The sequence below is a fragment of the Xyrauchen texanus genome, chromosome 46 (assembly GCF_025860055.1).
Source record: "Xyrauchen texanus isolate HMW12.3.18 chromosome 46, RBS_HiC_50CHRs, whole genome shotgun sequence".
NCBI lineage: Eukaryota > Metazoa > Chordata > Actinopteri > Cypriniformes > Catostomidae > Xyrauchen > Xyrauchen texanus.
The window spans coordinates 6,030,503-6,058,403 of record NC_068321.1 but is presented as its reverse complement, the minus strand read 5'-3'; the positions used below and the strand labels follow the sequence as shown (position 1 = coordinate 6,058,403).

Genomic DNA, 27,901 nt, shown 5'->3' with positions numbered 1-27,901 from the left:
CCGACACGGAATTCTCAAGCAGCCTAATTTACACTTAGAAAACTCCTGATGTTGCTATAACAATGCAAAAAGCACTTACCAATTTACTTGAAGTGAAAATCAGTTCTCCTTTCCTGTTTAATAAATCAATCGCACGATCATGCAGAACATCTCAGGTTTTTAAATCCAGAAGGATCTCTTTCTCAGTGATTATAGCGGCAGTGATGACAGCCGACTAGTCAGCAAGATCTCGTGCTCTTCGCTTTCAAATTACGTACATCACTTAAAGCGTGATTGCGTCACTCAAGGCCAGCTAGAAGGCCTCGACCGGGATATTTGCCTCATCCGCTATCTTGTATAGACTTTTTTTTTTTTTTTTTCAATGGGGCTTGTTGCAATGCATTGTAGGATTCCCTTCTCCATGAATGATACATGCAGCCTACCTTTTGGAACAGCCTTTATGTCAGGAGCACACCCACCTTAAAATGCTGCCTGTTTAGGTAGCTCCCTAGGTTTTGGAACAGAGCCTGTGTATGTGTAGGTGTGAACAGGTTAGAGTACTAAGAGGATGGTAAGGGAGCACACAGTCTGTAGAAAATGAATTCATCAAGCACAGAATCACCAAAGAGTGGGAAGGGAAGAGTATGATGAAGGATGAAGCGTCCATTTTCTTGGTAACCTGCTTGTTCATCTTTAAAAGTGCCTTCGTTCAATAAATGTCCGCCACAGGATGAGCAGGGAATTGGGGGTGGAGTTTTAATAAGTTTTCTGTATAATTCCTGTTAGCAAACACAAGCAGCACAAAGGTAAGGAAAAGAAGTCACACATTAAGACATGAAAATATCCGGGGTAGCAACAACAAAAGGGGGGGTGGGGGGGTGGGGGGTGGGTGAAATGTTTCTGAATTTGTGTTAGTCAGTTAAACAGTTTTTAATTTTTCATTCTTTATAGTCATTCCATCATACAAAAGTTTTTCCAAGGATAAATTCCATCATGTCTAAGATTATGTGAGCATTGAGTGCTTGTTGGTAAGTATGTTTGAAAAAGCTTGATTTGATTGGTTTTAGGGCTGCTCCGTAATCCCAACCACTAGCTTGGCATTGTCCCTGGGGTTTCCCGCTGGGAATTTAGAGTCACTAGGATGAGGGTCGTGGTGATGGGCGTTTGGTGGGTATCTGTTGGCCGTGCCAGGTGGAACAGGCACCTGGCCATTCTTCTCGTCTGAAAAAAGTTGTTTAATTACGTCAAGGAAGTTACTCAATGGGCTGCCTAGGTACACAGACAGGAAGAAAAGGAAGAAAGAGAAAACAAATAGAGAAATGAACAATGGGTTCACACAAGGAGAAGTGGACAGAGAGGGAAAATGTGAGGGAAAAGGAACTTTCAGGGCCAACATTAATTGGAAATGCTGTAAAAGATATGGGGATATGATAGCAAAACTCTGCTTAAAATCAGCTTTTAGCTAGTCCATGCTGGTTTAATTTACCAGCTGGTGAGGATGGGTCACCTTCCTGAGCTGGTAGACCACCTTGGACCTGCAATAAACCAACTACAATGGTCCAAAAACCATCTTGACCCCTTAAGCTGGTATGGCCTGGTTTTTCCAGCAGGTTCCTTGACCATGAGCCCAAACAACATATTGTTAAAAAGCTAAAAAGTTCCAAAACACAGCTGCCAGCTCTGGTTATAGCTAAGGATGCACCGATCCAATACCTGTATTGATATTGGCCCCGATGCTGACATTTTTAGCTGGATCGGGTATCGGTCTGACAAGAAAATAACCATAAAAATACCATTAATGTAGTCCATATAAGCATTTTATTCAGTCTCTTAAAGCCATACAATAGTTTTGTGAATCACGAATGGCTGTTTAATAAATAAATATACAGTCTGCATGCATTACTGAACGAGTGCTGCTCATTTGACACATTTTAAAATTCTAAACAATAATTTTCTATGAAGTTAGGTATACACCACCAACGCTTGGCGTCAAAATTCTGCAGTGCCATGGAGCGCAACTCGCATAGTTTTCCATTAAATTCGACCCAAATAATTATCAAAGGTCAAAGATTATTTATTCTAGCCATCACTGGATGATATATTGTGTATACGTATCTTTTATAAAGCCTACACAATGTATGTAACATAGAAGAGTATCCCTAATCAGTTCCACACTGAGGTACAGTACATATTCTAAACTGATTAAGAAAAAACAACACTGCTATCGGATCGGTATTGGCCAATACCGAGAGTTCAGGTATCAGAATCGTATTGGGAGAATTATTTTATATGTGCATCCCTTGTTTAAGCTGGATTTCAAGCAGTAACCATTGATGTGGCTTATTTGGCTCCATATAGCCTTCATAAGAAGGGCTGGATAATTAAAAATGTATCTACCGTAATTTCCGGACTATAAGCCGCAACTTTTTTCCCACGCTTTGAACCTCGCGGCTTAAACAACGACGCGGCTAATATATGGATTTTTCCCGCTTTCAAATTTTATTTAAAAAAAAAACAAAAAACATTTTTTGGCGGCATGAAGCTTTCATTAGACCATTGAAATTGCCGAACGGGTTAAGGTCAAACAACTTTTTGTTTACTGTTTAGATTAAATCGAAGCGCTCAAACTTCCCATCATTCTGATTACGGTAGTCATTTTGTCACCCTCAAGACACGGAGAAATGCATATGATGCAGCTTTCACGTTGAAGGCGATTGATCTGGCTGTTGGAAAAGGAAATAGAGCTGCTGCACGGGAGACATTGGAAACAGCAGCGTGAGGAATTGACTCAGTGCAAAAAGACAACTAAAGCTGAGGCTATTCAACTCCGACACCGAAGGAGATGACTTCAGTGGTTTCATGTGCACAAGAGGAGGAAGATAGTGACCAATGACTTTCTTGCTAGGCTACTGTTTACTGCTAATTTTGTATTTTTTGTTACAAGCCGTGTGTGGCAGCGGGGGCGTGGTCAAGCGCCCGTCCGGGAGAGAAAAGGGGTAAGGGCGCTTACACCTGAGCTAATGTCTAATTTCAGTAAGCGTGGGGAGAGCGGCATAAAAAGGCAGCAGAGAGAGTGAGTGAGTGAGTGAGTGACAGACAGACACACGTCAGTCTAGTGTTGGCGCATAGAAGACCAAGAATTGAGAAACTTTATAAAATTGATTGTAAACATTGCTGTGGCCATTAAAAGCCTTACCTGGAACGTCAAGTTCCCTGCTTCGTGTCCTTCTTGGGAAAACTGTCACACTGGCACCAGTGTGACAGTTTTCAGCACTTGATGTAAGCGCCCTTAGCGCTTTTCTCTCCCGGACGGGCGCATGACCAGGCCCCCGCTGCCACACTGTGTTTCGTTAAAGCCTATTTATTTTTTGTTACAAACCGTGTTTCGTTAAAGCCTATTTATTTTTGTTACAAGCCGTGTTTCGTTAAAGCCTGTGTAAAGTTAATTTGTTTCAATGTACCGGTGGGCACCTGCGGCTTATAGACGGGTGCGGCATATTTATGTTCAAAATAATATATTTTTTTAAATTCAGTGGGTGCGGCTTATATTCAGGTGCGCTCAATAGTCCGGAAATTACGGTAATCTAATGAGTGAAATAATGTAGCATCTGCTCATCAAAGTCACTGCAGAGAGAATGGCATGTACATGTGTGATCAGGCAGGAAACCCAACATGTGGACAGAATTCTACTTTAATCTTCATTCTTTTCAGCTTCTGTCCAGTTTAATGACATGTTACATAAGTTAAGTTGATTCCCAGAAGTCAGGAAGCGACCAGCCAATCAGATTGCAACTGGTGATTTAAAAAAATAAAAAAAGCTCTTGCCACTTTTGTTTGCAATATACATCAGTGTCAATGAGCAGAGACCACTGACTGAAAGAGAAAATCTCATTAAATGTACCTGATTTAGGATACTGCCTGACTTACACACACATGTACACAAATCGACACTCGGAGTCCATGCACAGTTTCACATATTCAAGCACACATCAAACACTCAGGAGTTACACAGCAGACTAAATACAGTGAGGTCCAAAAGTGTAAGGCCAATAGTTAACATGAACTTAGAATTTCTTAGTATTTGGTACTGTATGTCCCCCTCTTGCTTTAATGACAGTATGCTCTTGAGTTTGGTCAATGTTTAGATTTGATTACATTTTATTAATGACCTAAACATAATACAGAATGCTGAATATTTCTTCTTCATTTTAGACCATAGCTTTTCTGTTTTAAAGGTTTCGAAATGAAAAGAAAATATATGTTTGAATTGGATTTAAAATCAAAAATGTTTATCTTTGGTATATATTTCAGACTTTTGGACCTCATTGTACAAAGTAAGTAACGGTGGCCAGTTAATGTTGTGCAGTTTTTAACGACGTGGTTCGCAAGTGTACAACCCACTAACTGCTCATATTACTGCTTGTGAAAAAAGTTGCTTGAAAAGGGGTGCAATTGAAAGAATATGCATTTTAAAAGTGGTGTAATTTTTAGGGATTTAAGTGATAGAAAAATGTGGTGGACGTAATACAGTAAAAAAAAAAAATGGTGTGGTGGAAATGGTGTCTTTAACAGACAGACAACAAGAGTCTTACCACACATTGACTTTGAGACTTTACCAGTTTTTGCAGTAGATTGAATGTTCTCTGTATACATGTGTGAGAGAGAAACATACATGTGTAAATGGCACACAACTACCGTAAATCAGTAGAGCCTGAAATTCCCTGCAACTGGTATATAAATCGGATAAGGGCATTAGCTCATTAGAGGCACTACGTACACTCTTCATCATCCCAAAGCGAAGCAAATTAGCAATTTCCAATTAAAAATCATAGGGCCAGATGTCTTAATCTAGACTAGATTAGGAACAAGAGGACTTAAATTGGGTGGTTATTAGACAAGTGTGCATGAATATGCATAAGTACTTTAAGTACTAAGTTATATGAAAGCAAAGAATACCAGAAGGGTGGTTATTTACATATACACACAAACCCATAACTGCCCCCCACACTATTACATTATAAAATCAGTGAGGAACAGTGGGTGTAAACTGACTCCGATGAGTACATGCCATTCATCTGTGCAGTGCTGTAGCATATTCAAACCACAGTGAGTCATACAGAGCTGAATGAGTGCAATGAATGATGTGTTTGAGTGACAAAGAGAGATGAAAGACAACCAAGGAAGGACAAGAGAAGGTGAGGGTGGGGACTGAGAGCAAGGAAATAAGGAGGAGAGAGAAGGAGGAATATCTACTCTTTTGAGATGGTCTGTGATGTCTTTCTGTTGTCCAACACTCCCTGAAATCACTCCAAAGTAGCAGTGAAAGCAGCTGAGCTTAACTGATAGAGATTTCCATGACTTTTCCAAGACTATCAAGGGTTTATCATTTTTAATGACTTTTCCAGTGTAGGAAATCACAATTTTAAAATTCCCTTATATTTCCCAGGGTTTCCATGACCAGTGAGTACTCTGTGTGCTAGTTTCATGTCACTCTTCTGTCTCTTTCTTCACACAAAATAATGAAAACTTAAATTCATTGAGATTCAAATTTCAAGTATATTTATTTATTTATATATTTGCCAAGTAGCTGTGTAATGAACCAGTTATTATCAGAAAACAAACAATGGCTGGATACAATGAATGGCTGGCTGTACATTGTCCACTTTGTGACACCTTTATGTGTATGTTTATATAGTAAAGATAGGCCAATAATTACATATTTTGAGACTGAGAATAGTCAACTTAATTATGCATACATATACTACAGAATACTATAGAATCAATTTTTAAATGCAACCATTGATGCAGCAAAGTTGCAACTAATTGTAAATGAATAATCTTTGCAATCATGCATTAAACCTTTTAAATTATTTGATTTAATTTGAGTGTTGATAAATTCTTGGAAAAGGTCAAGTTATCAAGTTGCAACTAAATATCCTTGAAGTTAAATTTAATTGCCAGGAAATACTGATACATGATGTACTGATGTGCATTTGATAAATAAAACCTCATATGTTGAGTCACTTTGATACTTGATGTTCATCTATCAGACCAGTAGAGGGAGCTGTTATCTGGGAGATGGTTGGGACACAGTCAAACAGCATCTTGAGGAGGATTTGCTCAGGGAGAACAGAGAAGCTAGAATGAAAAGCATTTGTCTTTTCTTATGTCAGCAATTGCGGATCTACATACTTCGCAAACCATATAATCAAGAGTTGTTGAGCTTAGAAGATCTATATAAAAAAAAGCTTTCCAAAATGTAATATCCTACTGTAATTTCCCTGTTTTGTGTTTTATGTGCTTAGATTTATTAAGCACAATGTCTGTCTGATCAGACTGATGAACGTTTGTTGACATTTTACTGAAAATTTGCATTGAAAGTGACTTAATTTAAGTTAATTGCGGGGGTTAATGTTTATTCGTTTATTTACAGTTTATTGACATGGACCAACCTGAGATGGGATCTTTTTGAAGGACATGGCTGTGGCAAGAGCAGGACTGTGATTTAAATAACAGTTCAGTTTTTGGGTTACCCGAACCTAGCAAAGCAATGCGTAGTTCTAGCAGGAAGACCTCGGGATTCATCTATCAGGCATCTCATCCAATCACAATACAGCTCCGCTTTAAAAGCTGGCCAGCTGTCTCTCATTGTTCGCATACTTTCATGTTTTTACCACCCATCTCACACAATATCCACCAGTTTATGTCCTGTCCTGGGCGGGAGAAGCTCAGCTTCCCTGCTGTAATCGGGGATGCCCTGATCCATCATCTAACAAGGACACAGTCTCCAGGAACTAGAAATCTTAAGCTGATGTGCTCACAATTGGAGAATTGTCAGGGAATTATATTAATCATGTTGTTTGAGAAATAGGAGCAGCGGTGTGGCCGAAGGGCATCAGTACGAATTGGTAACATCCATATCTCTTCAAGCGTCAATGGGAGCTTGCTTTAGGGCAGGATTTTGTGGAATTGCTGAGAATAGTGTGATGTTGATTGGTGGTGTGCTGTGGATGAGGAGTCAGGGGACATGCATGATAGAGGGGGTGGGGGTGGGAGTGTAAAGACCAAAGTATACTTTGGTTGTAGGCATTTGGAACGTACACAGTATGCGTGACGGAGAGTTAATCATTTTCACATCAACACTTCTTGTCTGTGCACATTGTCGGCACATGCGCCTGTCGTTGACTACTAAAAGAGTATCATAAAACAGTCAAACACATTGGTCTAGGCTTGCTCAAAAGAGTACACTTTGAAAGACAACGTGGTAGACTGGGCACTGATATGGAACACAGAAATACAAAGTATACCTGGGCCTTAACAGACATTTCAGAGAATGGGTATCGGGGGAAGAGGGTGGGGTAAGGGAACGGAAGGGGGATTTCTACTCACCAGAGAGCTGTTGGACCCCTGGCTGGTCATGTGTGCTTAACAACTGTGCCTGAATCGTCTCTACCACACGTTTAAAACGCCGGCTTGGACCTGTGACAAAATGTAGTAGGTTACAGAACATTAAAGGATACAAGCCTGTAGCTGGTTGCAAGAAAACCCTTAAGATAGGAAATAGTGACAGTAGTTTTCTTCACTCAGGGGGTTTCATGCAATTATGACCTGGCATAAAATGGTTTGAAAAGCATTTTCTGAAAGCACTGAATGAAAGCACTAATGAAAGCATTGAAGAGACTTCCAAAATGAATGCATTCCAGCTACTTCCTTTGCAACCAATTAATTGATTGAAAAGACTCACAACGAACACACAATGACATTTGTGAATGACTCCTAGACATAAAAGCCTGCTGAAAGAAATCCAAATTAGGATGCTTACAAATCCTTGAAGCCTTACAGGAACCTGACATGAATTTATTGTAAAACTATTTGTAACCTGTTCTTCCACTACTTCTTATCACAACATGGTGGACAACAACATTATTTAACATCCTGGACTATATACTGCAGTAGATAAGAGCTTCTGTTGCCACTATCTGTGTTAGACATAATGAATATTAATGGCAGAAAATAAGGGAGAATGATGCATTAGCCAATATACTGTAATGCGTTTTTAGGTGTTCTATTTATCTGCCATTGTTGTTGCGACATCTGCAATTTACTGATGGGGTCATTAGTGCATGTAGAAGGATGTCAAGCAAAACATTGTCTTAGGAGCGATAAGGCAGTTGAAGGATTCTTTGAAAATGTTTCCAAGGATTGTACTTTAGAGGCTGGTGAGAAGATTCCTTCTGAATAGCTTCCTGTAGAGCAAACAAGTCTTAGACTTTTGTGTCAAGATGGTAATCCTCAAGTTGGCACATACAGTGATTAGTTCTTCCTCTTGTTGTAACAGGCAGAATGATAAAAACACTATGTGCCCTTCCTCCAATCAGATTACAGCTTGCCAAATCATGAAAGTGTTTCCATTTTTATGTGCAATATGAATCAGACTGTCAAGGAACAGACATTGGGTGGACTGTTGGCATGCTGTGTAAGGGCATGACCACCCCTTACCTTAACTCTACACTTATCCTCGCCCCCCTAACCTTAACATTTGCCCTAACTCTTAGGAGAGTTTTGGAGAATAAGGTCCAACTAAACACAACCATCTACACCTAATGTTAGTGCTCTACAAAAGAGAGAGCTCCCTTCATTTTCCAATTTAAAACCAATGGTCATTTTAAAGCCATAATTTAAAAAAGGTTATCCTGCTGAAATTTGTGAAATTACCATACAAGAAACTTGATGATATGAGAAAAGTTAATTGTCTGTCTCCTTTACCTGCGGCTATTGCCTCACTCATTACACCCTGTGCTCATGTTCTAAAGGCTTTACTGATTGGCTGTAAAGCTAGATGGGTAGTAATGTAAAAGTGGGGGTTGTTAATGGTTGCTGTGGTTACCTGAGAGCAGAGTGAAGGTGACTGAATAGATGCCATTCTCCTTGGTGGCTGCGGTGCTCTCAGTGTACGTAATGTCTACCTGGAACTTGACTGGCTTTTGGAAAACGGTAGGACCGGCTGTGGATTTGTACTCAGCTCGAAAACTTGTCTGGGAGACAACACTGTGACTGAGGCTGGGTATCTGAGGAAGGGGAGAAAGCAATAATCTATTCACTGTAAGTTACAACAGAATCCCAATCCTGACACTCTGAAGCATGAGTGTTTCTAAATTATGGGCACTTTGGCTTTGTATACTTTTAGAAAATATACTGTTATATAACTTAAGAAAAAATAAATGAAATATGATACATTAATAATAATCAACTAAAAGTCCCAAAGTCCAAGAGTAAGAAAGCCCAAAGTTGAAGAAAAACACACCAGAAGTTATTTTTTAAACTGAAAGTCAGGAAAGCATCACTAACCCATGAAAAGTCATTTTCACAAACTATCGAGCACACATTTACACGACTTGCAGGTCTAAATGGCACACCAACTCCTCAACAAACCTCTCGAGGCACAACATCTATATGCTAATGATCCATGCCCTATTATGATTTTCCGTTGACCTCTAATGAAAGAGGCACTGCGAGGAGGATGGAAACATCACAGACTAGCATTTTATAGAATTGAAACACAAATCAAAAAGGTGTTTGCAAATGTAAAAACACTGGCTTCCGGCAAAGCCTATCAAAACTGTTGTGATGGGGAAAGCCTTTCAATCTGATAAAAAACAACATAGAAGAATATATTCAAATATTCATAACTGCCGTTGACAATGGAGGGATGGAATGGGATTGGAGACATGCGGAAGAGATTGCTTACCGAGAGAAAGGCATGGACGATGTCTGCTTTTATAGAGCTCAGTGGTTTGTCCTTAATAACAATGAAGATCTGTTCCTCTTTTTCCAAGTTGATGAAGTTACCAAACCAAGATTTTTTGGCAAGTCTGCAGAGAGAGAGAGAAAGAGAGAGAAGTAGGAAAACCTTCTTTCTAAAGGTCAGCAGGGTACACAAGAGCAGTCCTCATCAAAGCTCAGAATAAGATTGATCATATGGCACTTTGCAAAATAAATTGATGCTGAATAATTCATAAAAGGGAATATGAAGAACAGCAAACAGTAGAGTGAAGACGTCTACCACAAATTAACACAATGAACTTTGCCAGAGGTCAACTTGGTGTAGAGTTATGATGGTGGTGATTATAACCCAATTAAGAGACGCTCTTCAAGCTAAAGAAAACTATTGAAGAAATGTATTCTGGGTGCTCTAGTTAATGAAGAATATTAAAGCACTGGTTCTCAACTGGTTTTGCTTTAGGACCCAAATTTTACATTGCACGTAAAGTGGTGAGCCAACACACTACTAGAATTGTTGTAATGCCAATAAAATAAAACATTAAAATGTATTAAAATTACCATGATGTGTGTTGGACAAACAAAATACACTTATTAGCATGTTTGGTTTCTAAATGTCTCTTGGTTTCATGCTCTCGGTGGCCAATAATTCACATCATAAAAGACATTGTTGTCAACACAAATCATGCTTAACCTTGATGCAATTAGTCTGGGTCATATTTTCTTTGACCTGGCATAGTTTTGAAGATGATGTCACACAACCTCTCCATGTTGGCATCTGTATGTTTTGTCTAGCTACTACCAATTGACAGATTAATTTGTGCCAAAATACCATTATATATAAATACCATATATCCATTTGATTGGATACACTGCATTGGACATGAACAGCAAAAGATAAAACACATGGGAAGCAATTTCCCCTGCCTTTTAGAAGTTTCTAAACATATTTATTTTGCTATCCCAACTATGCTAGATTATATATTTAGTTTAATTTTATTATTGGCATTTAACATTTTCTCTGCTGTCAATGACCTACACTAACAGACCTACCAGTTAAGAACTACTGATTTAAAGCTTCTCTAAAAATGGCAAATCAACTTAACACCCTGTTGATTTTACTAGCTGCTGCATTTTTTTCATTATTTGAAATATAAAGGAATTACCATTTTTCTAAACATTAGTGTAGTTCTAAAAAGCTTCAGTCGGCCAGAGTCATGTATCAACAAAGCACAGTCGCTCACAATTGAGCTTCCAAAACTGATTTATGGCAAAAGATGACAAAAGACAGCCGCAAACACCATGGCTTATCCAGCTGGTGTGGAAAGTGAGAGAGTGAGGGATAAGTTATGGAAGGCAAAATAGAAAACAAAAGAGGATGAGCCATTGTTCTGTTTGGCAGAGAAAGTTTCTTTCTGCTGTGGGGTGAGAACTGCCAAAGTTGGAGAAAGAGATGAGTGAGCTTCCATTAGAGTGGAAAAAAAGACTAAATGGTAACATAACTCACAATGATTTCTGAAGTGCTGAGGGTCCCCCCTATAATGGCTACATTTTGTGGTGTTTTCAGCACAAAACTGCCTTAATGGTGAGTTGGAAAAACACTTGGGTGTGTGGATAAGAGTTTGCTTTATTTGTGGGGACCAAATATACCTGCAATGATGATAAAACCTGAAATAACCAACACTGCATGGACTTTTTAACAGTTTCAACTCCATGATAAAAACAGCTTAATAATGAGACAATGAAATGTAAAGACCTCAAAAGGTTTTGAAAAATTAGCAAAAAGGTTTCTGTTTAGGGTTGTGGTCAGCCTGATCTCATGAAATGTACATGACAATGGCAACATTTTGGCAAACCAATGTCACTTGCTTCATTTCACATTTGGCTGCAGTTTCCCTGGAAAATGTCCAGCGGGGGGCACCAAAAGCGAGTGAAAATACATTGTAATCAAATGAGTTTTTTATGGTGAATATTATATGGGTGTTTTAATGCGTAAAATGTACCTCCTTAACCTAAAACTTTAGCCCAAACCTAACCAATAGTGTCCTAAAAGATAAATGAGAGGTGAACAACAGACATTATCTTAAACCTACACCCAGGTCCCCTTGCATGTTAAACAAAACTTTACCACTAGACTTCTACATCCTACACGTTTATAAACAACTGAAATGTTGTTAAAAAATGTTGTTTTTTCTTTGGCTGTGTCATATCTAAGTGACCCTTCAAAAAATGCACAATGCCCCTATAAGAAATATAATTTGCTATTACAGTAAAACGAAAAAATAAATAAATAAATATATATATTTATTTATTTATATATATATATATAATGATATAAAACTAGGGTTGGGCGATATGACAATTTATATCGTGGCGACAATATTAAATATCAATCGTCAGAGATTTTGCTGTATCGTGTATATATGGGCTTATCTATCTGTGGGCAAGGCTTCACATGAGACTGAGGGAATTGAAGAAACATGGACAGGGTTTTTACAGCATTCAAAAGTTTTCTGCAGCCGCACAAGCAAATTTAATTACCTTTATCGCGTGGTTGCCACTTTTAAAGCATTAAATATTCTACTCATCTGACATGCAAATGTTTCACGTGACTGTGGCGCGTGCTGTCTCTGGAGCTCCGAAGTGTGCGCGAGTCCAGCAGGCTTTACGATATTTATGCTCCAGAGAGAGGAGAGCTCAGAGCAGGATCACTCAAGCTACTCAATCATATTTGACCCATGAAAACCCCAATTGGAGAAAGAAATCTCCACAGAACGGGACGACTCCTAAACAGGTCAAGAAAATTAAGAGGAGCTTGTTATTAAAAAAGGTGTGATATGGTGTACAGAAAAATGTAATCTTCAAACTGATTCACAAGATGATAATCTGTTTTACCATCTCAAAATAAAGCACGCAAAAGAATATTATGAAAGCCAAAAGATGAACTCTGCATTAATTCGGTCATTTATTTTATATTATTTTCTTAAAGAAGTGTTTATTTTCGCTGTATTTTTTTTCTTGTTTTATTTTATTTTTCGCAATGTTTTGAGAAGATCATAAGTTTCTTGAGCAAAGTTTATAATAATAATATTGTTCAACAACATTTCAAACTGAAATGTGGCATACTGTTCTATGTTCTATTTTTAGTTCTATTTGGTAAGGTACATTTTTTTGAAAACAAGTTGATTTTTATTTATTTACTTTGACATTGTCTTATTCCAAATAAAGAGGAAGTAGTTTTAATTTAATTCACTCACTGGAGTTCTAAAAATTACAATATGGTTATTTCACATACAAGCCAATTTTTATTTATTTTCCAGAAAACTTTTACCATATCGTGATATATATAATTATCGTGATGTAAAATTACTCACATCGTTATATAAGATTTTGGTCATATCGCCCACCCCTATATAAAACCAAACTTGTATATACAGTATGTGTGTTAACTCACTCTGGGGAAGACTCTGGAGTGAGGCTGGTCATCTCTTCTTGGGTAGGAACTGTTCACAATGAAGCAAAGACGTTAGTTTATTTAGTTTTAGTTCTTCACAAAGGCTGTGTAATAAAAAAAAAGGTTTACATCTAATTTAACATTTCACAAAGTAGAACATGCATTATTCAAACATATAGTTGCATGCAAATAAGCATCGTTTGAGAGTATTTGTCATACAGTTTGTTGACTGTTTTGTTTGGGATTAAAGGTTACGCCTGTAACAAAATTGGATCATTAGGAAGTCACATGCAGGAAGTATTTAGAAATGCTAACTATTACTATTGAAACAAAGCGAGGCGGCAACTGTGGTGGCAGGCTTAATACAAGTGTACAGTCAGCATGTAAATACGACAATTTAGCTACAACAAGCCATGAAAAAAAGAAGCTTAATTTCAACTGTAAAATGACTCAATGTGGAGTGGCTCCATTATAAGGACATTTTGAAGAACAACATAATATCTTTTCATTCTTTTGTGCCTGCTCAAATGATTTCATGTACTTGTGATCCATTAATGAGCCAGCAATATAACAATGAGTATTTTTTTGAAAGACCCCATGAAAAGTTTGACACATTTTCTTTTTGTGTTGAGGTATATTTCCAACTAAAAAAAGGAGTTTCAATATTTAAAACAGGATTTATCTAAGGGCTTGTTCTTTTTTTTTTAAATATCTAAAAGCCTTTAGCTTAAGTCACAGCATAGCTAAACCAGTGCAACTGAAGACAACTGATGACCCAGACTTTGTCAGGTGGTATTTATAATTAAGGGGGAGGGAAAAGCTTATTCTAGATAGCATTTTATTGGACATAAAATTGTATATGCTGCTTCGGACAACTGATCAATATTTTTGGTCCATTTTCCTGAAAAAGACATTTTGTGTTTGTATTAATCTTTTAGTTTTACTTTGTCAACTTTTAGGAGAACACTAGCTTATAGATTACAGATAACCGGTCTGACTGATATTTTTTTACTGCTATTCATGGATTTCTGCAGGTTTCACACATCCATACTTGTTTATTCCATAAATATAATTACATAAATCAGGGGTAGCCAGCCTTGCTTCTGCAGAGCTGCCTTCCTGAAGAGTTTAGAGCCAACCCTAAACAAACACACCTGAACCAGCTAATCAAGGTCTTCAAGATTACTTGAACATTTCAGGCAGGTGTGTTGGAGCATGGTTTGAGTTTGACTCTACAGTCAGCTTTTACTGTGTCAAATTCAAATTAGTTCTGCATATTGTTTTTAAACATTTTAACAAAAATCATATAAGTATCAATCTCCATTTTTGTCATAATACCTTGCAGTTTCCTGCGGTGAAAGCGTGGCGAGCCCAAGAAGCTGTTCTTGATGGAGTTGAGGCGTGTTTTCCAGGGCATTCCCCCGATGGAGGGGCTGGGGGGTGGTGTTGGGGTGGGCGTCCCCGCCGGGCTGTCCTTAGGTGTGTGCACAGGTGTTCCTTTGGGGGTAGGGATAGGGCTGCCTCTTGGAGAGGGGTGTGGGGTCACCTGTATGGTGGGGATAGATTTGGGGGCATGGTCAGAGCCGGGCACAGGGTGAAAGTGGTGTAGTCGGATCGGGGAAAGTGGGACAACAGGCCTAAAGGGGACTGACAGTTGAGGAGGCATGCTACTAAGAGGGGTCACCCGCCGCACCAGTGGGCTGTCAGGTATACAGGGCAGTTGAGGATGACATGTAGTAAAGGGCTCCGACTTGGCCGTTGAAATGTGTTCAGGCTCGATATCAGGTAAGGGGTTGGATCGGGTGTATTGTAAGGGCTTATATTTGGGCTTGGCAGGTAGAGTATGGGTCTGTGGATAGGGCAAAAGAGACTCAGATATGGAGTTTGGTGTTAGGGAATTAGGAGTTGAGGCTCTTGTCTTGCTCTGATCTGAGTTTGGTTTTAGGGAATCAGATGTACTAGAACTGGGTGACAAGAGCAGCTCAGTGGACTGAGGAGGAACACAGAACTTTCGGATTGGCTTTAGGGGAAGGCAAGATTCAGAACACGGAGATAGACAGGAAGAGCACAATTCACAAAGCGTCATGGGTAAAACACACAAAGAAAGGGAAGGAATAATTTGAAGAGAAAAGGAAGTCATGGTGATGCAGAAGAAACAACAAAAAAACAAAAAACTTGCTATTAGCCAAGACAGGTGAGCAAAAGATGCAACAAGACAATGGTGAAAAGCAAAAAGAGATCAAGTATTTTCAAGCACACTAAAGAAAGCTGCCAATAGGAAAATAAAAATAGATTAAAAAGCTAATTGTATGCTGTGGATAAAGTTTTGGTATCCACAAGTATTACCCCATTTACCAGGATATGTTGTTTTGTGGATGCTGGTCACCAGAAAAAAGGCTGGTGTTGCCACCAGGCTTCTTAACCACCAATACTATCTTGGTCAACCAGCTTCACCAGAAAGACCAATGCTGATGCAAGCTGTAGTGCACTTACACTCAGAATCAGCTGCTAACAAGCTTGCATCAAAGTAGGTTAACTTCTCAGTTCACTGTGTCATATTCTGAATCAATTGTAAAACTTCAAAGCTCGTAGACACCTGAATATGAGTGTCTCAAACCTCAAAACAAAAACACTAAGCTACCAATTTGTAGTACTACTTACTGTAGAACTAATCTTCTTTCCACAGCTTAAATCCAACAAAGGTTTCAAAACTAAAGAATTCACAAAAGTAACAATCAATATATTAACCATAATTCAGGTCACAAATAAAAAGGCTGTCTTCAAAATACTCAATTTTGATACTTCGACGCAAGCTTTTCAAAACGTACAGAACGGCCAGGAAGCCAAGGTTTAGAGTAAAAACTTTAAATCAATTTCTATTGAAATCAGCTCTATACATTTTTGAGCTTTAGGGAAAAGCCTTGGTAATCTGTGAGCTGTCTAAACAAGTCAACTGGAAAAGTTTAGCCAGGAGCTTTCATGCTAATCAGAGAAGTGGGATTTTCTACAGTGTTCCTTGAGCTGGATTTCCACTGGAAGAAAAAGACACTGAGAGCAGCAGATAGGATGAAAGGGTATATCTCTATGAAACATGAACTGCTTTCCTTTAGGACGTGCTCAGTCTTGTGTTCTTTCCTTTCTTGCTTACTTTGATTGCAAGAGTCCGAATTGCCATTTGAATCGCTAGGCCACCCCATGTACAACTGCATTAGTTGAAATTACTGTTTTTTACAATGTTGTATTTACAATTGCACTAAACTACCTGATCTTCAATTCTTCAATATTATCAGACAGATGCAGTGTAGAGCAGAGGTGTTTTGGTATTTTTAGAGTGGAGCGAACTGATGCGGAGCGTGCCCATCTGTGCACGTTTATGGCACAAGCATCCGCAACATCTGCAAAACGTACGGCACAAAATAAAAAAATTTCATTGAAAATCACGATGGATCTATCTGGAACTATTTTAGATTGCAGGGTTTTTTTTTTGTTGTTGCCCTGAGCCCCCATTACTTTCTGACCCTGGATGGAACTAGAGATTGAAATGAGAGATGCAACAGGTGTTTAAGTGTCTTTTTTCACCATAGGCCTACAGCTGGTACATTACACAAAGCATTTTTGCTATTCCTGCCTTTCTTGCTAATGTGCTGTGTCATGACTAATAATGGAGCGTCAAGATATGAAAGGTGTTTGCCATCAAGCGCTTGTAATATTAACAGCTTTGTTAATTATGAACAGGAACGATTTTGTCGCTCCTTTATGGAAATGCGTTATAACGCCATTTGGTTGTGGAATTAACAGGTTTATAAAGCTTTATAGAATACATTTGTAACATCTTAAGTTCAGTCACTACACAACAAAGTGTGCGCTCGCACTAAATTTAACAAGCGCTCAAACGCTCTGCTGACAGCTGCAAGAGAGAGAGAGACAGATTGGATTTACTCGCTCACCTTCTGGAATTAAAATTTTATACAAAAACAAGTTTTACTGATTTTATTTTGATTCTGTATCTATTGGTTTACTAATTTGCAGCTGCACAGTAAATTGAATAAAATTTTCTGCATTATGAATGTGGAATTGCGCCGAATTTTATGCCCTGCAAAACTGTATCATATTAAAATATGAAAGTTGCCCTGGTCCCCCTCCTTTATGATTTAATTATACAAAAAACATTACTCAGCAAATTTTTTCCCCAATGTTTTCTTGAAGATACGCCCTCTTGTAAAAGATGGGCCAAATCAAAGGTCAACTTTGGCCCGTAGGCCCTGGTTTGGGCATATTCGGTGTAGAGGGACCAGGAAATCATTGGGGAAAGAGAGGGAAATAGGGTCAAGACATGTTGTAGGCTGGACTCAAACCTGTTTCACCCACATGGCCACTGTGGCTTAAACATGGATAACCACTGTGCTATTTCTCAGACCTTGATCTTCTAATCTTTTTAAAAATCAAAATGAACACTCTTCACTTAACAGCCCATGGTGCAATAAAAGCCTTTGTCAATGATCACCAAAACATCATAAGCAACCTTCCTACAAAAACATCCTACAAACTTTAAAGCATGTACTCTTACTAATGTCAACATTCAACATAAAATGGCATACATAATGGTTGCTGTGGAGATGATGGAGCAGATGAGTGCTGATTGGTGGACAGAGAGAAGCAAGCATGCTGAGGGCAGAGCTTACTCACCCGTGGACTGCTGAGAGGGCTGGTGGAGAGACCAGAGGATGCACCGCTGATGGACCGTGACCTGTATGGACACAGACCATATGACACACACAATGAGACATGGATTATAGATCAGATAGGGAACAGAAAGTGATAAATGTGTGAAATGTGAGAAACTAGACAACTCAAACCTTACAAAAGGTATGGTGGCAAGATACTTGGAGAAACAAGGTACATGGCATTACGATTGTAATTGTGGCCATAAATACAATAGCCGTATCATGGTACTCTTAGTACTTTTTTCTTAGTGAAGAAACTGATCATTCTATGCATATACTGGTATTTATAGAGAAAAAGGCAAGACTTGCTCGAATCAATATTCTTATTTCCATAGTCTTGATAAATATAACATAGTCAAGCTGTTACACATACAGTCTATTTAAGGGTTACATAAACATTTAAATGACAGGTGGGAGCTGTTTAGTAATATGTCAAAAACTTACAACATAATGACCATGGTAGAAAAAAAGGAACCAAATATGTCAATCATGTACAACAATACTTTATACTGATCAAAGAAACAGACCTTTAATATGAAGCCACAGTCTAAACTTGTTTCTATAATATTTACATTCATGCCCAAATGTAATTATATTTATGGTTGTAAACTCTCCCCATTATGGGCCAGTCCAACTGAGGGGGTTGTAACAAAATTGGGGGCTCATACGGGATTCAAATAGATTGACATTGCGCTGGATTCTTTTGTAGTGTATGAAGTGAGTAGCATTTTTTATTGTTAAACCTCCACAAAATGTTGTATCTAGGCATTTTTTGTATCATTCATATCTGTTGTTTTTGATAGCAGATGTCCACACAGATCGAAAAGTTCAATCATCTTTCAGAAAGGAGCAAATGCATACTAAGATAACAATCTGTCTTCATCAGCAGAGAGGGCTGCCCAACACCACTGACAACAGCTGTTCTTTCTCATGTACAGTGCATCCGGAAAGTATTCACAGCGCTTTGCTTTTTCCACATTTTGTTAGGTTACTGCCTTATTCCAAAATGGATTAAATTCATTATTTTCCTCAAAATTCTACAAACAATACACCATAATTACAATGTGAAAGAAGTTTTTTGAAATCTTTACAAATTTATTAAAAATAAAAAACGAAAAAAAAAAAAAAAAAATCACATGTACATTAAGTATTCACAGCCTTTGCTCAATACTTTGTTGAAGCACATTTGGCACCAATTACAGCCTCAAGTCTTTTTGTGTATAATGCTACAAGCTTGGGACACCTATTTTTGGGCAGTTTCTCCCATTCTTCTTTGCAGGACCTCTCAAGCTCCATCAGGTTGTATGGGGAGCGTCGGTGCAAAGCCATTTTCAGATCTCTCCAGAGATGTTCAATCGGGTTCAAGTCTGGGCTCTGGTTGGGCCACTCAAGGACATTCACAGGGTTGTCCCATAGCCACTCCTTTGTTATCTTAGGGTCGTTGTCCTGTTGGAAGATGAACCTTCACCCCAGTCTGAGGTCCAGAGAGCTCTGGAGAAGGTTTTCATCAAGGATGTCTCTATACATTGCCGCATTAATTTTTCCCTCAATCCTGACTAGTCTCCCAGTTCCTGCCACTGAAAAACATCCCCACAGCATGATGCTGCCACCACCATGCTTCACTGTAGGGATGGTATTGGCCAGGTGATGAGCGGTGCCTGGTTTCCTCCAGACATGACGCTTGCCATTCAGGCCAAAGAATTCAATCTTTGTTTCTCAAGGTCTGAGAGTCCTTCAGGTGCCTTTTGGCAAACTCCAGGCAGGCTGTCATGTGCCTTTTACTGAGGAGTGGCTTCCGTCTGGACACTACCATATAGGCTTGATTGGTGGAGCGCTGCAGAGAAATGCTGGAGCTCTGTCAGAGTGACCATTGGGTTCTTGGTTACCTCCCTGACTAAGGCCCTTCTCCCCCGATCGCTCAGTTTGGCCGGGTGGCCAGCTCTAGGAAGAGTCCTGGTTTTTCCAAACTTCTTTAATTTACGGATTATGGAGGCCACTGTGCTCATTGGGACCTTCAATGCTGCAGACATTTTTCTGTACCCTTCCCCAGATCTGTGCTTTGATACAATCCTGTCTCGGAGGTCTACAGACAATTCCTTGGACTTCATGGCTTGGTTTGTGCTCTGACATGCACTGTTAACTGTGGGACCTTATATAGGTGTGTGCCTTTCCAAATCATGTCCAATCAACTGAATTTACCACAGGTGGACTCCAATCAAGTTGTAGAAACATCTCAAGTGTGATCAGTGGAAACAGGATGCACCTGAGCTCAATTTTGAGTGTCATGGCAAAGGCTGTGAATACTTATGTACATGTGATTTGTTTCATTTTTTATTTTTTATAAATTTGCAAAGATTTCAAACAAACTTCTTTCACGTTGTCATTATGGGGTACTATTTGTAGAATTTTGAGGAAAATAATAAATTTAATCCATATTGGAATAAGGCTGTAACATAATAAAATGTGGAAAAAGCGAAGCGCTGTGAATACTTTCCGGGTGCACTGTATGTATTCTTCTTATTCCAACATCTCTCAATCTTCATTTATTGTCAGTTTATTTTTTCATCCTATGCATTACATCTCGTTTTTTCAACTTTTATCTTTTGTCTCCCTCTTCACATTCTTATCACTTTTGCCACTTTGAATCTTGGTCTCTCTCTTACGCTCTGTCTCTAATCCATGTCAGTTGTCAGGTCTGTTTGGAATAAATGTGGCCCCTGGCCCTAAAGCCGGGTCCAGTCTGATCTGGGTCATTATGTCCTAAAATCTGTTTAGTCTTCACCAAGAACATCATGCACAGTTGTGTCAGCAACAGTGTCTGAATCTCTTGCTGTTAAAAAGGAAAAAGAGGGAGGATGTGCTAAGAATGAATTGCATCCACTGATAGCAATGTTTATCTGCATTGTTTTAGACCCTGATTCACTAAAGGAACTGTACAAATCAGGTAGCAGTGCAAACTTCACCAAAAAATCTGTGCTGAATGCCATCTGCACAGTTAAATTCCACATCTGGATCTTGAAAGTAATCAAAATACATACTGTGCAGCACTATTTTAGCATATTTAGCATCTGTTTAAACTACATTGCAGGTGGTTAGTGAATAAAACTGTAGCTTCTCAAGCTTCAAGCTACTTATAATTTAAAGAAGTTAAGTTACAGCCAAGCTAAGACCTGAGTCTGGCGATGGAGTAGTGTGACGAGGAGGAGGGCGGGGCCGGGCTGTAAGGACACACGGCCGGCCCTGAATCAGGGTAATCAGCCGGGAGGGGAAAAAAGACGAGCCAGAGGAACCGGTTCGAAAGAGAGAGAGAGAGAGACGTATGTGGCCGCGTTGTGTGTGCCTGTGTATCTTTATGGTGTTTTAAGTTCATATATATATATCATTAAGCTTTACGTTGACTGTTCAGCCAGTTCCCACCTCCTCCTTGCCCATCCCTTACCCCGTTACACAACCCTATTTTGAAAACAGCTGAGCTACAGTTCTTTCTCATAATTAAAAATATAGTTAAGTTAGAAGCATCATTGCTTTTAGTTAGTTACTCCACAATAATGATTAACATCACCCTTGTGGGGTCTCTAAGAAAAGCATGACTCTTTCAGGTATTTAACGCTGCCCCAGACAGCTATTCTGGAAAAAGTGTGGGGGGCTTTGTGGGGGTATAGGAACCCTCTAGGAAGATCCAAAGTGTTTGTTAGGATTTTCTGGGGGGAACCAGAGAGGAGAATAGAATCCCATAAAACAAATGCAAAAAACATGAAAGGATTAAATGGGTAGAATATATATTATATAAAATTGTGTATATATATATATATATATATATATATATATATATATATATATATATATATATATATATATATATAATAGGACACACAGAATACATTTCCATACACCCCCAAAAAAATACTGCTTTTATTTTAAATATATAAAAATATATAGTTTCAATTTTGTAGAAATCTTAAAAATAAAATTTAAAAGGTCGTAGCATTTGCCTTTTTTAGCATTAGCAAATGCTGCCTTTTTTCTTTTAAATAAAGATTGTGAGATGCCAGACTTGATATACAAATGTCCTTAGTATTTGCAAGGACTCCTTTTTCAATATTTTTCACAAAGATTTGTCTGACTCACTCATTTCTTCTCTCCCCAGTTTTAAATGTTTGTATCCACCAGGATACAAAAACCTTTTAGGGATAATAATACACTGATGAACCAAAACATTATGATCACTCACAGGTGAAGGGAATAACATTGATAATCTCCTAACAAGGCCACATGTCAAGGTCTGGGTATTTTAGATGGTATGTGAACAATCAGTTCTCATTGTCAACATGTTGAATGCAAGAGAAATGGGCAGGAGTAAAGACCTGAGCAACTTTGACAAAAGCCAAATTGTTATGGCCAGATGGCTGGGTCAGAACATCTCTGAAATGGCACGGCTTGTGGGGTGCTCCCAGTCAGCAGTGATGGTACGTACTAACAATGGTCCATCAATTGGGTGTCCAAGGCTCATCAATGCGCAAGTGCAACGGAGGCTATCCTGTATGGTCCAAAAGGACAGAAGGTCTACTGTGGCACAAATCACCAACATTTTTAATGATGGTTACAGGAGGGATGTGTCACAAGTCACAGTGCATCGCACTGTGCACCCCACAGACTGGTCAGAGAGCCCATGATGACCCTGGTCCACCATCGAAAGGGCCTACAATGGGCACGCGAGCGTCGGAACTGGACCTAGGAACAGTGGAAGAAGGTCGCCAGGTCGGATGAGTTCAGTTTTCTTTTACATAACGTGGATGGCCGTGTATATGTGTGCCGTTTACCTTGGGAAGTGTGCACTTTGGGAAGGCTCTGTGCAATGTTCTGCTGGGAAACCCTGGGTCCGGCCATTCATGTGGACGTCAATTTGACACATGCCACCAACCTAAACATAGTTGCAGTACACCTCTTCATGGCAATGGTATTCCTTGATGATAGTGGCCTCTTTCAGCAGGATAATACACACATTGTGGATAGGGTATGCGGAACATGATGAAGAGTTCAAGGTGTTGCCCTGGCCTCCAAATTCCCCAGATCTCAATCCGATTGAGAATCTGTGGGATGTGCTGGACCAGCAAGCCGATTCACGGCGGCTCCACCTCACAACTTACAGGACTTGGATCTGCTGTCAATGCCTTGGTGCCAGATACCACAGGACAACTTCAGAGGTCTTGTAGAGTCCATGCCTCGGCGGATCAGCACTTTTTTGGCAGCACGCAGAGGACCAACAGCATATTAGGCAGGTGGTCATAATGTTTTGAGAAAGGGTGGAATTCTAAAAATTTATATATTTCTGTATATCTATTTAAGTATAATATAATAAGGTTTTTACATAGCTTGCTAAATAATAATGCATAATTTACATAAATTAAAACTCTACATGTAAACTTTACTTTGACAGCTATAAACATGTAGTTTGGGAAACGCTTCATATTAAGGTTCCATTCGTAAACATTAGTTAATATATTAGGTACCATGAACAAACAATGAACAATATATAATTATCATTTTTACATAATTTATTCATCTTTGGTTATGTTAGTTAATACAAATATAACTGTTCATGTTAGGTCATAGTGGATTAACTAATGTTAACTAATACAACATTTGACTTAAAACATTTATTAGTATAACTTGAAATTAACATGAACTAAGATTAATGAATGCTGTAAAAATTATTATTATATTTTGTTCATTGTTTGTTCATGGTCCCTAATGTTGATAACTATGTTAACAAATGGAACCTAATTAGGGGCCAAGCACCGAAGGTGTGTAGGTACCCTATAGGGTTTGTTCCTTCTCCTCTTCTTTTTCTTCTACTACTACTTATTATTATTATAATTATTATTAGGGGCCAATTGTATTCATTATAGTTCTTTTTCTGCCATTGAAGTCTATAGCACTCCATTGAACCGTACATAGGAAAGTTATGAAATTTGGCACACTGAGAGAGGACACTCTGATCTACAACTGACCAACATTTGGGGACTCTAACTCAAACCCTCTAGTGCCACCAACTGTTCAAATGTTCACTTATGTTTATAACTTTTGAACCGTAAGGCCTCTAATTCAAAATGAAATGCTTTTTTGAACTCCTACTAGATCGAAAGTCTAATTTGTATGACATTTTTGGTGTATCATCTAGGGACACTGGAGACAAAAATATGTTAAAAGCTTTTTGATAGACAATACCGATCTCGATAAACGTTTCAATGAATTCGACAGCGAGCACACCAAAATGGATGCAAGGCTGTATCTTTGCATCACTTTGCTGTATTGACACAAACATTGGTACATGCCATAGCCATCATGACTTGAGGGTACCTGGACAGTTTTGGCCTAAAATCATGAAGCTGGTCTCTATAGATTCCTTGTGGCATAACGAGTCGAATGATATCCTATTTTTCTTTGTCAGTCATTTTGGGTGGCGTTCATTTTTAATTTTGCCGTAAAATGCTGTATTTTCCAAAGCATAGGTGTACAGTCATGAAACTAGGTATATTTATGTTTTTTATACCTATTTTTTTACAGTTGTAATCAGTGATGTCCAATCATACTTCCTTACATGCAGTTGGTGTGATTAACCCCGTAATTATGGGCCAAGCACCGCCTAGTGGTCAAAAGCTATACAAAATGGTGATTTCTTCAAATACCCTTCAAACTGCTTGGTTTAAAACAATGATTTAGTCTAATTGAATGATTTGGCTATGCTTGGCCTGCAGCTATATTTGAAAAGTGTTACCGATGTTTGATGTCTGACCAGAAAGACCATCAAAAATCAACCCTACAAAAATGTACACCTGCCTACGATTTTTCCCAATAAATTTAGACTTCAAAAACTTGCTCCTTACTTACCCACCTCTTTATCCCATAGATCCAAAGTTCAAAAACTACATTTTAAAGTCTGTTTTTGCTCTGGCACATTCTCATATCAAGCTCTTTAAAGTCATAAGATCTCAAGGTCTAGAGATACACTAGAGTAGGAGATACACGCCACAATCAATAAACATATGATGCAACAGAAAGTCTGTTTCTGAGGTTATCACTATTTTAAGCAAGTAGTATATCATGAGGATAAAAAGAGTTTAAAATTACCACCTAAAATGGAAGAAAAAAAATCTGAAAGACATAAAACGACTATCTACACTAAAGATGCGTTGCGTATAATTAAGGGAATTCTGTGGCATCAAAAAAAAAAGCTTAAAATGAAATCATAATATATGCTGTAACCACTTAGGATCTAAGTATATTCTTCACCTCCAACTACTCTGGGTCCAAGTATACACTCTAATTAAGGATAAAGATGCAGGGAGCATTCCTGTTATTTCCCACATATGAAGATTAATTTCAGAATTAAAAGTTTAGGTTTATTCCATATTGAGCAAGACTGATCAGAACAGCATACTACCATGGTGCACTTACTATTTCTGCAGTATGTGGTATATACTGTGCAAATATTCTGTATACACGGAATACTCAGTAAACCTACTACAATGCAATGTGCATGGCCAATGAACCAAAAGTATGTTTTATTCTAACTATTTTTTTGTTTTACTGATTAGTTTATCAGACTGCCAAAGTTTAGACATTTTTACTTCAAATTTGATTAAAATAGGCCAAATAACTATTCCTGTTTCCAAAATGATAACTGTACGCCTCTCACATGTAAGATGATGAAGTCATGTGACTGTCATCTGGGTCCTCTGCATAAAGAAAATGCACTTACTGTGCACAGTATATATAATATTAATTTATAAGAATAGTATTAGTATGCTATTCCGAACAAAGCCGAAGAGACAGTAGACGCCGCTTTCTTTCAGTATGCAGCTGCTTCCTTTCGAAACACAATCATTTTGACCATCATTTCTTTTAAATCCTCAGGTGGTGTATGTCAGACTCAGGTCATCTCCAGTCAATTCCACATTTCAATCCTGCTATCATATACGTCTGGCCATTTGAGTGGGAGTGAAAAGAGTGTAATGAAATTGGGTTTTGAAATGATTTGAAAAATGAAATCTACTCTGTTATCATACAGTGGAAGGGGAGGGTTCGAAGTTTGTGTGGAAAAATGGCATAGAAAAAAGATAGTTCTGAATATAAATGGACGTGAAGCTCCATTTTGGTCTGACTGGAGGGTGATTCTTAGAGAAAAAACTGAAATAAAAAGTTTTATATACATTACACCATTCATTTTCATGATATGCACCCACATCCCTAGTCTTAATTCACATACTATCTTTCCTATATAGTATGTTAGATTAGGATAACTGAGTTCCTAATTATAGAACATTAAAATGTGTATTTTAAAGGCGGCTGTACTACTGCTGATAAAGTATGCATTTATGTGTGCTAACGGGAGGACTAACTCATGAAGAAATGTCTGGTCCATATTTCAACTTAAAATCTAAAGAAAAATAAGAAATTATTTTCAGGATAAAGAAAACGAAACCTACTTAAACATCATGATATTTTATTCATGACACTTTATATATATATATATATATATTCTCTCCCATTTTTCTCCCCAATTTGAAATTCCCAATGCACTCTAAGTCCTCGTGGTAGTATCCACCACTCACCACAATCCAGGTGGAGGAGGACAAATCTTAGTTGCCTCCATGTCTGAGACCGTCAATCCCCACAACAGCACTTGTGGAGGCATGTCATACTATTCTCTATGGCATCCATGTACAACTCACCACGTGTCCCACCGAGAGTGAGAACCACATCACAAGGAGGTTACCCCATGTGACTCTACCCTCCCTAGCAACAGGGCCATTTTTGGTTGCTTAGGAGACCTGGCTGGAGTCACTCAGCACGCCCTTGATTCGAACTAACGACTCCAGGGGTGGTAGTCAGCGTCTTTACTCGCGGAGTTAGCCAGGCCCCATATCAGGTGTTTTTAACAACTATTTGATACAATGTACTTATTATGTACATACAGTACGTATTGTTGTATTGTACTTGCATTTAAAGTACCTGCATTTAATTACATTTGTAGTTGTTAACCTTACCCCTATACCAACAAATACTACTGATGATGTATACTCACAGTAAAATTGTACTTTAGAAATATACTTCAGAATTAAATACACCAGTAATATATCTCTTTTGTTTTGTTTTGCATTACATTATGTAATGAGCGTGAGATGCTTAATTGTCATGAAAATATTACAACAATGTAAAGATTATTGAATGGTCTTAAATGGTCCTAAAGTATGGTCCTATAATTGTCTTTATTTTCTTTACTGATTTTTTTTCTTTACAATTTCATTTGAAAAATGACCCCCAACATTTCTTGATAGTTTTCACAAAATGTGGTTCACTTTGTGGTTCTCAAAACTCTTTTATGACATTGTAGCATGTCCCAATGCTGGCAAACTTCATATTCACCAGCATAGCGCAAAGTTTCGTATGCCATTTCGTTGGGAATCTAATCCCGCAAGCAGTGCTGGGTGTAATCAGATTACAAACAATCAATTACTGTAATTAATGATTTTTAATAAAGAAAATCAGGGATCTCGTGGATCCTTAAAAAGTCTTAAATTCAGTTTCCCAAAATTTAAGGTAATAAAAAGTCTTAAATATCTTAAATAATACAACTAAAGTCTTCATTTTTATATAAAGAGGTCTTAAATTTGGTGGTGGATAGACAGGAATCGTGATATGACCTAATGTGATTATCAAACTTCCAAAAAATAGGATTTAATTAAATAAATGCTGTTGTATTTTCTCCAAGCACACAGGGTCTTGTGAGGGTTTCCAGCTGTTGCAGAAGAGTTCTTAATCATTAGGCCATTTCGTAAATTTATGACAAGCGATTACTAATGATCATCTGTTGAAGACATTGATGTAGTGTTGATGAAATATGACAATGTTTACTTTTAATTGTTTATATTGGAATACGTTGTACATTATTGTAGGAGTG

General features: G+C 38.3%; 1 protein-coding gene across 1 annotated transcript in view; it reads right to left on the bottom strand.

Moving 5' to 3' along the window:
* Positions 1 to 1,042: 1,042 nt before the first annotated feature.
* Positions 1,043 to 27,901, bottom strand: part of LOC127638540 (serine/threonine-protein kinase BRSK2-like) — a 278,228-nt gene continuing 251,369 nt past the window's right edge. Inside the window, exons 13-19 of the mRNA XM_052120105.1 lie at positions 17,900 to 17,960; positions 14,552 to 14,759; positions 13,214 to 13,262; positions 9,728 to 9,851; positions 8,867 to 9,047; positions 7,369 to 7,458; positions 1,043 to 1,200 (exon numbers count right to left, since the gene is read on the bottom strand). Of these exons, the coding sequence (XP_051976065.1) occupies positions 1,043 to 1,200; positions 7,369 to 7,458; positions 8,867 to 9,047; positions 9,728 to 9,851; positions 13,214 to 13,262; positions 14,552 to 14,759; positions 17,900 to 17,960 (871 nt within the window). The remainder of the gene's footprint in view (positions 1,201 to 7,368; positions 7,459 to 8,866; positions 9,048 to 9,727; positions 9,852 to 13,213; positions 13,263 to 14,551; positions 14,760 to 17,899; positions 17,961 to 27,901) is intronic.